Source organism: Buteo buteo, chromosome 2, assembly GCF_964188355.1.
Source record: "Buteo buteo chromosome 2, bButBut1.hap1.1, whole genome shotgun sequence".
Classification (NCBI taxonomy): domain Eukaryota; kingdom Metazoa; phylum Chordata; class Aves; order Accipitriformes; family Accipitridae; genus Buteo; species Buteo buteo.
In genome coordinates this window covers 11,397,047-11,411,540 of record NC_134172.1, presented here as the reverse complement: position 1 = coordinate 11,411,540, position 14,494 = coordinate 11,397,047, and the positions used below count along the sequence as shown (strand labels likewise).

General features: G+C 37.8%; 1 protein-coding gene across 1 annotated transcript in view; it reads left to right on the top strand.

Annotated features, from left to right (window-relative positions):
* Window positions 1-5,393: 5,393 nt before the first annotated feature.
* The window catches only part of NCAPG2 (non-SMC condensin II complex subunit G2), a 55,434-nt gene continuing 46,333 nt past the window's right edge, over window positions 5,394-14,494 (top strand). Inside the window, exons 1-6 of the mRNA XM_075045477.1 lie at window positions 5,394-6,002; window positions 6,715-6,809; window positions 9,653-9,844; window positions 10,870-10,984; window positions 11,493-11,650; window positions 12,541-12,675. Coding sequence (XP_074901578.1) covers window positions 6,735-6,809; window positions 9,653-9,844; window positions 10,870-10,984; window positions 11,493-11,650; window positions 12,541-12,675 — 675 coding nt within the window. The 5' untranslated portion in view covers window positions 5,394-6,002; window positions 6,715-6,734. The remainder of the gene's footprint in view (window positions 6,003-6,714; window positions 6,810-9,652; window positions 9,845-10,869; window positions 10,985-11,492; window positions 11,651-12,540; window positions 12,676-14,494) is intronic.

Here is a 14,494-nt window from a genome sequence, read left to right as displayed (position 1 = left end):
TCAGGAAACATGAAACTTCTCCTGGAGGATTAAGGTTCTAAGTTTACCATAAATTTAGTATGCCTCTGTCTGCAATTTGGCATAGGTGTTTCGTGCCTTAGATACCTGGCCTAGGCAATTAGATTTGATTATAGAACTCCCTCAAGTTGCTGACACAACTTTAATAAGATTAAGTGCAAAAACTTGACATTAATCAGAGGCAGGCAGAAATGAAATTACAGTTTAAGACATGGAAAAGGGCCTTGACCACGAGATTTGAAACATCATCATACTTTTAAGTATTTATTTCTACTGTTCGTTCAAGTATGAGGCTAGAAACTCAAGATACCTAACAACAACAAAATCCATCATGGAGCAGTACAATAAACATGGGGGGGGGGGGGGAAGGGCAAAGATCAAATTCTACTAAAACCAAAATCTCACAAAACAATTTTCCTTTGTTTAAGGACATGATCAGAAAATATTTGCCAAAACACATTGTCAAAAGGTCTTGTGATACTAAAATTGTTGGATGCACGAACAGGAATAATTGACAGGTATGTCTGAACTAGTGAAGGTGTGAGCACTTTCAAGTGCCTGACTCGAAATTATCTCCCCAGCCTGATACTGCACGGAGCAAGTACTGCGCTTGCTCGGTTCCCATCTGTTAGCTTTGCATGAGGGAAGCTGGACGTGCAGCCTGTAAGAAAAGCACGATGGGCTTTGGTTAGGTTCCTGGTCTGGATCAGGTACATGCAGAACACCCGTGTCTCAGCTGTGACAAAGCTACCGTTGCTGGCATATTCTTCAAGCAATGTGAAGTAGTTTGTCGTGTGTTTGTGTATGCGTGTACATACACGTATATATACATATATATATTAAAAAAAACTAATATGGATGAGCAAATCATGTCTATTCTGATATTTATACAGTATTTTCATGTTTCATACCAGACAGATGGCAGAGATGGTGTCACTTCTAGATGATGCATGTCTATCACAATGAAACCTCTAAGAGCACTTGTAAAATTAATAATAATAGTATTTTTGTACTTTAGAAACAATTCTTCTCTTCAGCCATAAAGACTACAATAGAATGAGAGCTGAAAGGAGACAGAAGACTTACAAGAGCTGTAAATCTCTAATAATTTAGAATGGTAAATTTAATAGGGTTGAAGTAATCTAGATGTGGCAGATGTAAAACACTCCAGTTACATCTGAAACACATTAGCTGACAAACTAGTATTTTAAATTCACTCATTGATACATGATATTCTGAAAGATGTCAGTGACTTTATACTGGAAAATGTTTGCAGTAGTTATCGCAAAAAGTGATACTCCTTTTGTTTACAGTGGGATGGATTTAGCTATGCAAATGTTGTTCTTGTAATTTCTTTTTGTGAGCATTTTATAGCATTTCAGAAGTCTTTCAATTTTCAGGGTACTAATAGTGAGCACAGTAAAATTACTGTGATTTATAACACAGCCTATAAGGAAAGAAGGGTAACAGTGAGATCATAATAATAAAGCAAATAATAATAAATATTTTGTAATAAAACATAATAATAAAGCAAAATAAATAAAGTTGCACTGTTTTCACGCCTTAAGTTCACCTTGGTGTGAAGAACCTGCGAGACACCCAGCAGTACCGGTGAACTCCCACGGGGCGGCAGTTCAGTACTTTTATAGCACCCACAGCTGCGCAAGGGAGTGGCTCTTCAGAAAAGCTTTTGCATTCCCTCTGCGCATTTTATTTCCTTATTTTTGTTCCAGTTAACAAGGATCATTTTTTTTCTCTTGTAGTGAAGGGTTTTTTTCCTACTTAATCTCTTAAACTCTAAAATGATTTCGTGTTAATATTAATAATTTAAGGGAAATAAGCAGTTTCACGGTCTAATCACACCACCATTGAAAACTGACAGTTGCGTCTGAATAAAGGATGGCGTGATTGGCAGTACTACCTTCAGGCAAGGGGAGATCTGGAGAAGTGGAATAGTGTGAAACTTCATCTCTCTCCCATGCTGTTCGGATTATTTATCAAAGTATGTGAAGATCAAAAAAAAAATCAAGGGAGATGAATGCATGTAAATTATTAACAGGCTGCCTCAGAGGATGAGCAGATTTCGTGGATACCATATTAACTATAGAAAATTTTATTACACATACAGATGAAAAGAAATAGGAGTAACAATTCTAACCTGTTAGCGGATACTGTGTACAATAATCTCATCAGAAACTATTGTCTAGAAAATAACATTGTAAATATGAAAAAAATGTGCTAAGAAAGCATCTGATATTCAGGGAACTACTTGTTTATTTTTTTACAAAGCATCTGACATTCAGGGAATTACTTGTTTATTTTTTTTACAAGTATTTGTAATGTTGAGTCATATAGGTTAAAACAGAATACTTGCTGTAGTCCAAACGACGATGTTCTTGTGAGAGACACTCATAATTGAGATCTCTTATACAGGCCACCAACAAGAATAAAGACTAAAGAAGCGGTAGCACAAAAGCAAATCTTTTATTTGCTGTTGCTCAGCAACCATGTGTGGAAGGCCCATTTTTCATTTTTGCCTTAACTTGACTTGACAGGAAAATGATAATAAATATAAGATTATTATCACAGGGTATAGATTATTTTGAACAGATGAACAGATATGTCAAAAAGAGGCATATAATTTGGTACTCTGGAAAGGGAGAACATTAGAGAAACTGAAAATAGAGTTGTAGCTTTGTTATTAGCTTGCATTCCGTGCACAATTCTTGAAAAAAACCTACAGAAGGCTATTCTACCTCTCTGGTTTCTCTATGTGGTCCTTTAGAATGAATCATTTGGTGTTACTCAGTCTGTTGTTATCTGTGTCAACTTCTAGTTTCAATACTATGAAAAAATCATTCTGTGGTTGCTATGCAACACAAATGATAAGCTAAAATATGTTTTAGTTCGTTTGCTAAATGAATATGTGCCCGACTAAATAAACAGTAACCAGGTGACTAATGTAGCATCTAATTAAAAGACTAATCAAGGTATTAATGACACATTCAGTCCACACAAGACATGATAAATAAACCCATCAGTTTGGATCTAAAATGGCAAAGATTTTTAACATACGCAGAAAGGATAGACATTAGCATAATGTATAAATGTCAGTTTTCATACTTTTTTATTTGCTTTTACTATTTTACAGGTATGATGCTTCATCATACAACTTATTTCAAGCAAACTGTTTCACAGGCTTCTTGCGCTTAGCTGAATACCTAACTTAAGAAATATGTCAAGTCAAGTCCATAGGATCTGAAACAACCCTAATTCTTGGTCCTTCTTTACTATAGAGCAGAAAAATGCTCCATTCTTTCGGTAGTCTGCTTCTGGAAGTCAATGCCTGCCAGCTGTCACATTGCAGGGATTGGGGTTGGAGGACAGATGCCATTTCAGGTGATTGTCCAGGGATCTGTCTCTCCCAGGACCTTTCTCTGTGGTTGCTGGTAGGTAGATGTTCGTAATTTGCTGGATTGCCTTTTTCACACTTAAAAGGAGACAGGCCTTTGTCTAGATGGAAATATGATGTGAGAAGGTATGTGTGTGTTTGGTTCTGGTGCAGACAAGGAGTGGCACTCAACTGCCGGTGCACAGTTAGTTTGCTACCAGTTATGGCTGCTAACTCCTTCTGCTGTATTGTCCCTGCCTTGGGTACGTGACCATCTCAATTACAGCTTGTAAGCAACGTAGCCCATTCTCCTACAGTGCCTACAGCACTTTGTGTGGCACATATTTGTTTTAAAATCCAGTTATTTCAGGAGTTTTATGTGGACTCAGTTGATGATTCAGGAATTGAAGCAGTTTTTCAGTAACAGCAGTCATCTGTTATGTACATTTTTTAAAGCAATACAGGATAGCATTATTTATATGGGATAAGCTTATAATAAACTATTTTTAATCCTATAGTCTTCAAACTGTATAAAAACCAGGTAAATAGTTTACTCAAAAACTTCAAAAAATAAACCAGGAAAAGTCTGTAAGTCAAGTATATATGGCAGAAAACAGTGGCAAGTCTTAATCCTGAACATAAACTGATACTGTAAGAGGTAGGATGGTTAAAGAAGATTCTATTTGAAAAATCAAAATATTAGCAGAAGACATAAATACTACTTTTAAAAGTAGTGAATTTTTACATATTAAATAAAATCTGAATTACATCATGCTTTTAAAAATTACAATCCAGAAAAGTCCAGTCAGATGTGAGAACTTTTATGGAAATTAGTGTTGCATTTCTGTTTGTTTGCACAGTAAAGCAGCATATGCTGTACTGCTATCACAGACTGAAAGTAAACGATTTCAGTCAAGCACCTACCTCTTCTGAACAGTCAACAACACTGAGAACTATTATGGTACTGAAAATGCAAAATTGAAAGATATAAATTAAGCCCTTAACAAGACATACTGACTGTTCGTTTGCAAAAGAGCCCAAACAAACGGAACGGGGAGTATTACAGAATTTGAAAGCTGATTATGCTTAATTCAAGGAACTGAGTCCACCTATTTCTGAACACTGCAAATTAAGCTTGAGAAGAAACAGGAAGCAGCATTTCCTGATACATTAAAAAAATCCTTAGTTATCAAGGTTTAAATATCATCTGGCCTACATAGTCTCCTATAAATTCTCATGAGTAGCCTGCTTAGCTCTTCATCACTTTGGATGAAGACTCTGTAATACACGTACTGTTGGCCATGACTAAGATTAAATGCGTAGCTGTCAACACTAGCAACAAAAACATTCTTGGAGAAAAAAAGTCACCAGTGTAGTCAAATATAGGATGTGGGCTTTGTGAGCTAGCAGAAATGTTTTTGTAAGAGTAGTACATCCACATTACCTGAGATCCATGGAAGAAAGCGTACCGTATCCTAGGCCTATACATGAATTTAACTAAACATGTCTTATCCCTGTGTGAAGGCATGGAGACTTAAAAGGTAGCTAGCTCCAGGAAGGTAACGGTAAGCTGGTATGTAGATTTACTCCCTGTCAGCCACCTCTGGGTAACTGATCCTCCGAGGAAAGATGCGTAAGTGAGCCAGTCTTTATTATAAAGTGAAAGCAGTAGAGCAGCATTTCAGTGTAGCCAAATTTAAAACGGAAAAGCACGGCCTGTGCTGAGCTCCTTACTGCTGCCTGGGCTGCGGCTGTCCAGGCGTGCCCCTTCCTGGGCCTGCCCTCCCCAGGGACATACTACCTACATGCTACCTCCTCTATCCCAGCTCCTCTGGGCCTTCTGCAGTCCCGGCAGCAGCGGCAGCAGTAGCGAGTTCTTCAGCCCCCTCCTTCGTAAAAGGGGGCCCGGGGCCTGGGGCCTGGGACCAGCGCTGACCTCGGCTGGAGGCAGCAGCGAGGAACCAGACATCACCCCGCCCTACCGGCGGCACCTGACTGAAAACACCTCTACCCTTCGGATCGCCGTACCGCCCCACCGCGGCAAGCGCCAAAACTAAAAAACAAACAAACAAAAAAAAAGGCGAAAAGTCGGATTTTGAACGCGGTCCCGTGCCGGGGCCGGGGGACGCAACCCCGCCTGCCAGGCCCCGCCTTCCAACGGCCGCGGCCACGCGCGGGAAGGGGCGTGGCCCCGCCCTCAGCGGTGGGGGGGGCGGAGCTCAGCTCTCGCGAGACGGGAGCTCCGCGGCGCCCGCCCGCGCGCGCGCTCAACGGCCGCCGCGGGAGAATTCGAAAGCGGCGGCGGGGCCGGGCCCGGGCTTCGCCTCCGCGGGGCGGGAGTGAGCTAGCGCGGGGACCCAGGGGCGTCCCGTCGCGTTTCTGAGGGGCACCCGGGGCTGGTGCCTCTTCCGGCAGTGGGGCGTTCGTATGGACGGGCTCCTTCCCTGGGCAGCGCTTCCGAGAGGCGCAGGCGCTTCTCCTGCGCGTCAGTCCGTGCGATCGCCGTCTCCGTTTCCTTCCCGTGCAGGCAGCTCCGCGTTACTGGAACCGTAACCCGTCGATCTGTGAGGATTTCTTTCTGAGGCAGCGCTAGGTAAGCGGCCCGTCTGTCTTGCCGCTTCCTCTTCTACCGGCGGCGTAGGGCGGCCTGTGGGGCCGTGCCGGGGACCGGGCGGTAGCCCGGCGGGCGACCGGCCCCTGGCTGATCCGGGTCGGTGCCCTGCGGTCGGCAACCGGCCCGTTCTGTCATACGACTTCACACACCGCAAAGGCTGCGTAAGGCGGTCTCCCGGCTGGTAGGGGTGGGAAAAACACGTCAGGAATTACCTGGGGTGGAAGGAATGCCTAGGTGCGGAAATGGCGCTCTTGGTGCCAAAAAGCGGCCTTGGCCGTTTGCCACAGTCCTCGCTTGACAAGAGAGAAAAGGAGAGAATAATTTGCTGCCTGCCCATCAGTACTTTTCTCACAAGTAAATGCTGTCGTCAGGAATGACAGCTAACTAAATAGGCATGTGCTGGATACACTGTTCTTTCTAAAAATCAAAGTATCCATTAAAAAGTTCTTCTGTTTTAAGACTTATTTAGTAAAAAAAGAACTAAAAGGAAAGCATGCAAATACTGCAGCCTAGTGCTGTTAAGAATCTAAATGCCAATTCAGATATCTGTCAAGTACTTTGGAGAGGGAAACATCTTCTATTTATAACTACGTAGATGAAGAATGTAAGTTCATACATTCTTCGCTGAGACCAAAAATGGTCTTATTTTGAGATACACTACTTTCTCTAACATTTTGTTTTGTTTATAAAGCAAGAAAAACCAAGACCACAATGAGACGCGAAGCATTTTTACAAGTTGTGTCTAAAGAGTCAGTTGAAGACTTCTTGCGTTATACTCAGAATCCTGTAAGTAAGCCATGATAACACGTGCATGACTAATAAAATCTTAAGTCTGTTATTAGTGCAGAAGTTTTGTGACATAGGGCCAGAAGCTATTTCTCTGGTACCTGAGTGCTAGAATAATTGCTGTAGAAAATAAGTTCAAATGGTACTTAAGGGAACACAGCTGAAAAAGTTGTAGAATCTGAAATTTTGCTATTTATGATGGAACTAACTTGTTAATATTTGGCTGTTGCATATACAGCTTACATTTTTTTTTAAATAAATTATTACTACCGTGGTAATACTTAAAAAAAAAAAAAGTACGTATTTGGGATTAATGAACTATTGTTTTTTTATCAACCTATGAAAGACTATATTGCTGTGTGATGAATATGACCTAATATACAAACATATCAGAGGCATGTTTCACTAGTATTTGTTCATTCATTTGGTAGTTTAGGCTGTCCACTTATTCTTTAGTCAGTGTGTAATAGTACTTGATAGTTCTTTTTATCACTGAATGTTTTAGAGATGGGATAGATTGCTCTCTCTAAATGCAGTGTGGAGAGAAGCAGGAGGACCAACAAAACAAATCCACTGAAATCTACTAGTTAAAAGTTCATTCTCACATTTTCTATATGATACTGCATAGTAATCAGAAATAATAACTTGCATTGTGGTGTTTTCCACTAAGCTTCAATCTGTCTGGTATTAAGATATACATGATTTCTTCTAAACATCTTTTGCTAGCCTTAATAAATGGTATTGTCAGGTTAGTTTCTTAAGCTTTCTAATCAGTATTTTCCTAATATTAACCGGATCAGGATAAAGTAAGTGGATCAGTTGACCTCTATGTCCACAGAGGCACAAACTAATTTACTAATGTAGCAAATGTATTAAACTTATGATTTCTACGATAGGCATCACGTCCTATGTAATAAGCTTAGAAATCTTTGTCTCCCAAACATAACTGAATCTCTTTTTCCAAGAAATTTGCTAGTTTTTTCATTTGCAGTCCTGTGTGTAATTATAGATGACAACTTTATTACCAGATTGCCTTTGCTTGTAGCCTCCTTCCCGTTTTTCCCCAAATCTAAACACATTAACAAGGTACTATTCTGTTTAAGATAATGTATGGTACTTGCAGTATTTCCTTTTCAATTAATTTGGTCACGTTGTTTCTGCCATCTTCATCCAGTAATCTATGTTAACATGTCTTGGTCTATCTGGATTAAAAATTGTTTTTTCATCCCTTTATTTTTCATAACCGATTTATAAGGGTTGTCTTGCAACATTTTTCAGCTGTTGCCAATATCTCTGGAAACTGTATGTCACCAGCTATAATGAATATATTGATTAAAACTGTTTTCATGCCTTCATAGCGTAAGGGAACATGAATATCCAGATTACTTTTTGATTGTCTAAAAGACCCGAGTTATTTTATTCATTTCCTTTTGAAACCTTCACTTTATCAGGTGCTGTTAAATTTTTCCACTAAATCCTGTTCCAATTCAAGAAAATACATTATTTCTTAGACAGGAAAATAGGAATCACAGATATGACTATCATTCAATGACATCCTTTTCCCTCATAGGTTTTGGAATAATTGTATCTCATATCATCCCAAAGAAAGATCAGAAAGCTCTAGTCTTATTATGAATTCTTTCTTTTTGTTCAAAACAGTACAATCTTAATATCCTGTCTTTTGGATTTGTTTGAAGTAGATGGCTGCAGAACTCCCCGTGTGGCCTTTGTTTTATTGTATTTGTTTCCAGCTGTAGAATAGGATAGAAATTCTGTTATAAATATGTAACAGGATCTTTCTTCGCATACCCTTCTGGGAACCTTCTAATACTTACTGCTGCTTCTTTCATTATTTTCTATTTTCCATTTTCCCTTCAACTTTTTTTTATCTTTTTGATTCCTGTTTTTTAGTGTATCTGCAAACTAAAAATATTTTTATTTCAAGATCACGGACGTTCTCCCTCTTTTCTCTGAAGTGTTTCTGATCTGGTAAACCTTCACTTCAGTATCACAAATTACATCCCCCAAATTATCTGTACTTCCTCTTGGCTGTGTCTGTTTTTTCTTCTCATCTTTTCTCTGCATATTCCCTTTCCTAGCAGGTTGCCTACCCTTCTTTGATGCTAACAGGCTCTTTGTGTCTCTGAGGTAAATTCTTCTAGCAAGGTTCTTCTGAGGAAATAGTTCAGATCAGTCTCATGGTGAAGTCTCTTATAAAGACTAACAGCGGCTTCCCATTCAGTAGAACTTAAGAGGGAAGTATGGGGTTAAAGTGCACAGGAGCTAGGTTTGATGTGGGGGGCATTTAACATAGTGAGGTATACAGAGCACTGTTATATACACGTTGTACTCCAAAATCTGTAGTGCTGTCCCTACAACTGTAACATTTCTAGTCCTTGTATAAGGATTTTCTTTCAACAGCCATCATCTATCTATATTTAAGATAGCAAAGATATGATCAGGGACTTTAATTTCTTTGCAGTTGTGGGCTTCTTAACTAAGGGTATGGAATTGTCTCCATTGGGAATGAAGTATTTGGAACACGAGAGACAAGTTGGTGTTACGGGTATGTGATTTATGTTTAGTAGTGTTGCTACCAAGGGCTAAAGACTTTAGTCTTAAAAGAAGAACTCTTGCTTCATGATAAAGAGTTAAGCAGCAGGACTTTTTCATACTTTTTTTAAAGAAATACAACTTCTAGAAGGTATTTTATCTCTACAACTGCAGAGGAATGGAAATGAATCCTTAATGTAAAAAAAAGTGTTAATTTTAGGAAATATGATGATGAAATATAAGCCACACCACTGATGTGGAATTGTGTGATATCTTCTGACCATTCACAGAAAAATACATTTGATCCTTTCAACTTGAATGAACTACTTCAAGAATTGCCAAGAAAGCAAAAAGAAGTACTATGGGAGAGACTGACGCAGCTAATGACAGAGAGTTTGATGGAGAACCCTGTGGAAACATGGCAGAGGGTTAAAGATAATGAAAATAATGATGACATGGAAGTTGAGAGAGTTCCAGAAATGGTAAAAATCTTGTCAAATAAGAATATGATGAGTATTTCATATTTTCTGGGAAATAAAATGGAGTATTTCCATAGCACCTGAAAGCATGCAAGGGTTATCAAGCAAGGTCAGTTCCAAACATCACATCCCTGCCCCATTCTTAACTGACTTCTTAACTGTCGTGCTTGGGTTAAGCTGAACTTATGAGTGGCCTATACTACAAAAGATTAGATCTGCTGATAATTATAATTATGAAAGATGGGACTTAGGTTTTTCATTAGAGTTGAGTGGGCTTTTTGTATATCTTATTTCAGTAAATAAATGTTGGGATCTCAGATGTTCCTTAAGTATCTGGCATATACTATAAGAAATTCACTACCTGTTTTATTATGTCATTTTATTGAATGAAGATCATGAAACCTAGATTTGAATGCCCCTCCCACAAATTTAGCTTATACAGAATTTCTCTGACTCAGACCGTCATATACTGCCTTCTGCACTGTATTCCACATAGTCTTGAGAATATCGGGGGAAAAGGTTATTTAGTTTCAGAAGAAAAAAAGAAACGCAGTGGGGAAATCATTAGGGCGACCTAGAGGCTTGTAGAAAATGCATCATATGTACAGATGACTATAGAATCACATACCTGGATCTAAAGTCAGCAGATCTACACATTTTTGAGTTGCACAAGACCCTGCTAGTTAGGGTCTTTTTAGCTCTGAAATGGATGTGTGTTTGATTGGTTTTGTTGCAGTTGAAGTTATTAATGGAGGAATGGGTACACATGTACAGTCACTGATTATCTGCTAGCTGGAGCTGAAAGCCCTTTTCAAATTTTTTGAAATGGATGTATATTTCAAAAAACTATGCTTTTTTGCCTCTTCTTATTTGATAGGTTTTGGGTGCCAGTATACTTTTTCTTCAAAATGGAAGCATAATAACAATTCAGCTTTGCTCTCTATTGCTAAGGTTTGTTTCTTGTTGTAATTATCTTCTGAGTATAAAATAAACTGCAGAATTGTTTCCTCAACGTTCCTTTCTTTCAGAAACAAACTGTAGCTGTGATCCAAGGAGTGACAGCTGTAGTTACTGCTTCCATACCTGCAGTGGATGAAACTGTAAACTACAAAGCTCTTCTAGAATGTGTTTTTATATTAAATGGTGCGTACTTACCTGTTATAGTATACAACATTATACCATTATACTGGTTTTTTAGCAGATGAGTATACTACGGTTTTTTGTTTGACCTGACTGGCCTATGGAACAGAATTTACAGGAGAAAAGTTGGTACGGATTTGAACTCTTACTTATGAGAGAAAATTAAGGGAGCATTTAAAAATCAGTTACACAATCTAGAAGTTGGTACTTAAATAGTTTTCTTTCTCCCAATCACTGTTCACCCAATGATAGGTAACTTCCCTTATTCTGTGGCTTATATTACTTTTAAGGCAAAACTTAAGATTCCATTGTTACTAATCCAAAAACTTGGCCAAAACCTTAGAGTTAACAAAGCTGCCTAAATACCCACAGTGAGAATAAGGCATCAAGCTGTGTAAATGTGGCAAGAGCTGGTTGACATTGTGAGGTTTAGTTAGTGTACTAACAGACTAGTGTTTTACAGGAATAACTTGATTTATTGCTTTAAATAATTGTTTTATTACTGTTGTAGGTGTTCTTCCTGCATTACCTGAATCTGAAAAAGTCCTAAAGGGCGCTATCCAACGTGTATGTGAAATGTGGTGGGAGAAAGGACTGGAAGGGAAGGAGCAGCTAGGGAAGACTCTATTTATCATTCTGCTAAAAAAAAGCCTGAATAAAGCTGCTACGGTATGCTGAAGCTATATTGACTTTTAGATTATTACTGAATATTCCAAGGAAGATTATCCCTCTAAACTATTTTTTATTTCAAGTTAACTTGTTTTCCATGTCTTAGTGCTTCTCAATTAATAAAACCTAAGATATATGTTGGTTACAAAGTGTCTTTTAGGTGTTGATTGCATAAGCAGCATATGAGAATGTTGCCTTCTCTAGAACAAACTTTAAAGATTTTTGGCATGAGTTTCACATGAGAACTGGGGTTGTTTACTTTTTTTTTTATTATTATTTCTTCACTTATTTCTAAAGTTCAATGACCGAGATTTCAATAGCAATAACTCTTTTAGTTAATTTTTTTTAGAGTTTTAGGGGTTTAAGTACTATGTTCAGCTACTTATAGAGACTTCTTACGTGGGAAGCTTCATTTTCTGTTACTCTGTATCTCTCTGAAAATAATTTCTCTTTTTCTTTATTAACGGGCTGAAATTCTTTTTTTAAATGTGAGGTACTTAGAGTATTGCGGCATACGACTTTTGCCCTAACCCAATAAACATCTCCTTACTTATTTCTGGTTTTTTTTCCCCTGTTAATTGCTTTCATTTTATAAAGTTTCAAAAGTGCAATGATACAGTTTTCATCTATTTTACATGAAACAGCAGCTTTCTTTCTGTACTTGAGCATGTCTTCAGTTGTTGGAAGTCAGTATTTCTGCAGTTACACATATTTTTGTAAATTTTCCCAGTGATGTGGTGAAAGTCAATTAATTAGTGTTCGTAATTTTACAATCTGAAAATCTTCTGTCTGTAACAATGCATTTCAAACTCATGTAAAATCCTTTAAATGCTTCTTCACATTAAAGCTATACTTACTTCACTATAATGTTGCCTTTTTTTTCCTGTCAGGGTGCAGATGTAGTTCGTATATGGAATCAACATCAGATATTACTTTGTTTTGATTATGACTCAGAGGAGAGTGATGAAGTCAAGGACTTGTTGCTTCAGTGTTTTATAAGTGTAAAACACATTAAAAAAGAAGAGGTAGGCAAACTTTTATCTTACTGTGATTTTACGTGACTGGGCTTTGGTTACTTTTAACGATTTTGCATTAAGCCTTTTTTTACAGTACAGTAAGTAGCAATACAAGACAAATCAGCTCTGACTCCAAGCTATAAATGCCTGATATTCTGTTTCATTTGGAAAACCCTTTATTCTATTCCAGACTAAAGTGTAAAAGTATATGTCTAAATCATCACTCAAGTCCTTGTATCCTGAGGTAATAAGAACCAACTGCTTTGCTTCCAGTGCATGTCCCTCAATACTTAAAACCATTCCCTGGTATAATTGTCTTCTTCTATAGCAGTTTTTCTTTTATTGGAGACAGATAACTGCAGCAAAATAATTTCCCTTCTTAGTGATTCCATTTATAAGATTGCATTGCCATAGTCTGTTTTAAAAGTAGCAAAAGAACCCAACGTTACAGCAAAATGAGAATTATTTGACTACCTACATTTCTCTCAGTGAAGAATTGCTGTGTTGTAGTTTTTAGTTTATGCCTGTGCATCAAGATAGTAGTATCCAAGCTTTTTTTTCTGTTTATGTGACAAGACAACCTGACATTGGTTCTGAAGTTCTAACTCCTCCTTGCTTGTTTAAAATATATATATATTCCCTTTCATGGGATATATGAACTTCTGTCATAAAATGAGCTCTGAGATTGCTGCGTGATTGTGGCAGTATAGGGATATGGCACTTTAAAAATGGTGGTAGCAAATGAGTTAGGTTAAATGTTTGATAGACCAGGTTTCTGGATACCTGACACTAAGGTGATTTTCTTTGTTACTTACACATTGTATTTTAAGATGTTTTCGTTTTGACTAAAACTGGGATGTACTAAGGCAATGTGAGAGTTGGGAAAGGAAGGAGAGAAAGCAAGGGTAGAAAGAGGGAAGACAGGTAAGACTTTATTGACTGATTTTGCATTTAGTTTTATGTCCTTGGTGTATTTCATTTTAGGTCATTTTTTGTCCTCTTGAAAAAGTGTGTACCTGTATGTGTTCTTTGTCACAGTACTTAAAATGCCTTAGCTATATTTGATTCTGTATTAATTACTTTCTTCTGTTTTACTTGAATCCACTGCATCTCATTAATATTTTATAATCATATAGACACAGTAAATAATTGGGAATTATATAAATAAAATGAAGCTTCTATCTAGGTTTCAGAAGCAATGTCTTGTAGTTATGTTTTTCTTCCATATCTTGTGAGATTTTTATTATAACACATGTTAATTATTACAGAGATTTTCTAAAGAAAGTTGTACCTTGAATCTTTGGGTGAAACACAGCCTTCAGAATAAAAGTTTTGTTTTGATTTTTTTTTATTATTTTGGGAAAAAAGCAGTGATAATCAGACTTAGTACTGAATCTTTTTCCTGGCATATCAAAACACATCCCCTTTGCTCCACAAGAATATGCAGATTTGGTCACACTTCACACATTTACTTTTCTGCCCAAGCTTTTGCTCTTCCCAGTGATTTCTGGTCTCTTGACATTTTGTCATATTTTCTTCTTCATATTCCTATCTCTTTCTAGGTAGATATAGAGAGCGCCTTACTGCACTCTTTGCTCTGGCATATGATTGTTAGTGGTTTGAATCCTTAATCCTGAATCTTTAGCTTTATGGCTAGAAGGATGGACTGAAAGTAGCAGCTCCCAGCTGGGAGTTGAATTTGCATTCTGTTAGACCATCCATTTCTTTCTGATAAAGGTGAAGGATCTAAACCACTGTTCACAAATATAGACTCTTACTGATTATGTCTAATCTTCTCATCAGTTCTTGCCACTGAATTACTAGTATT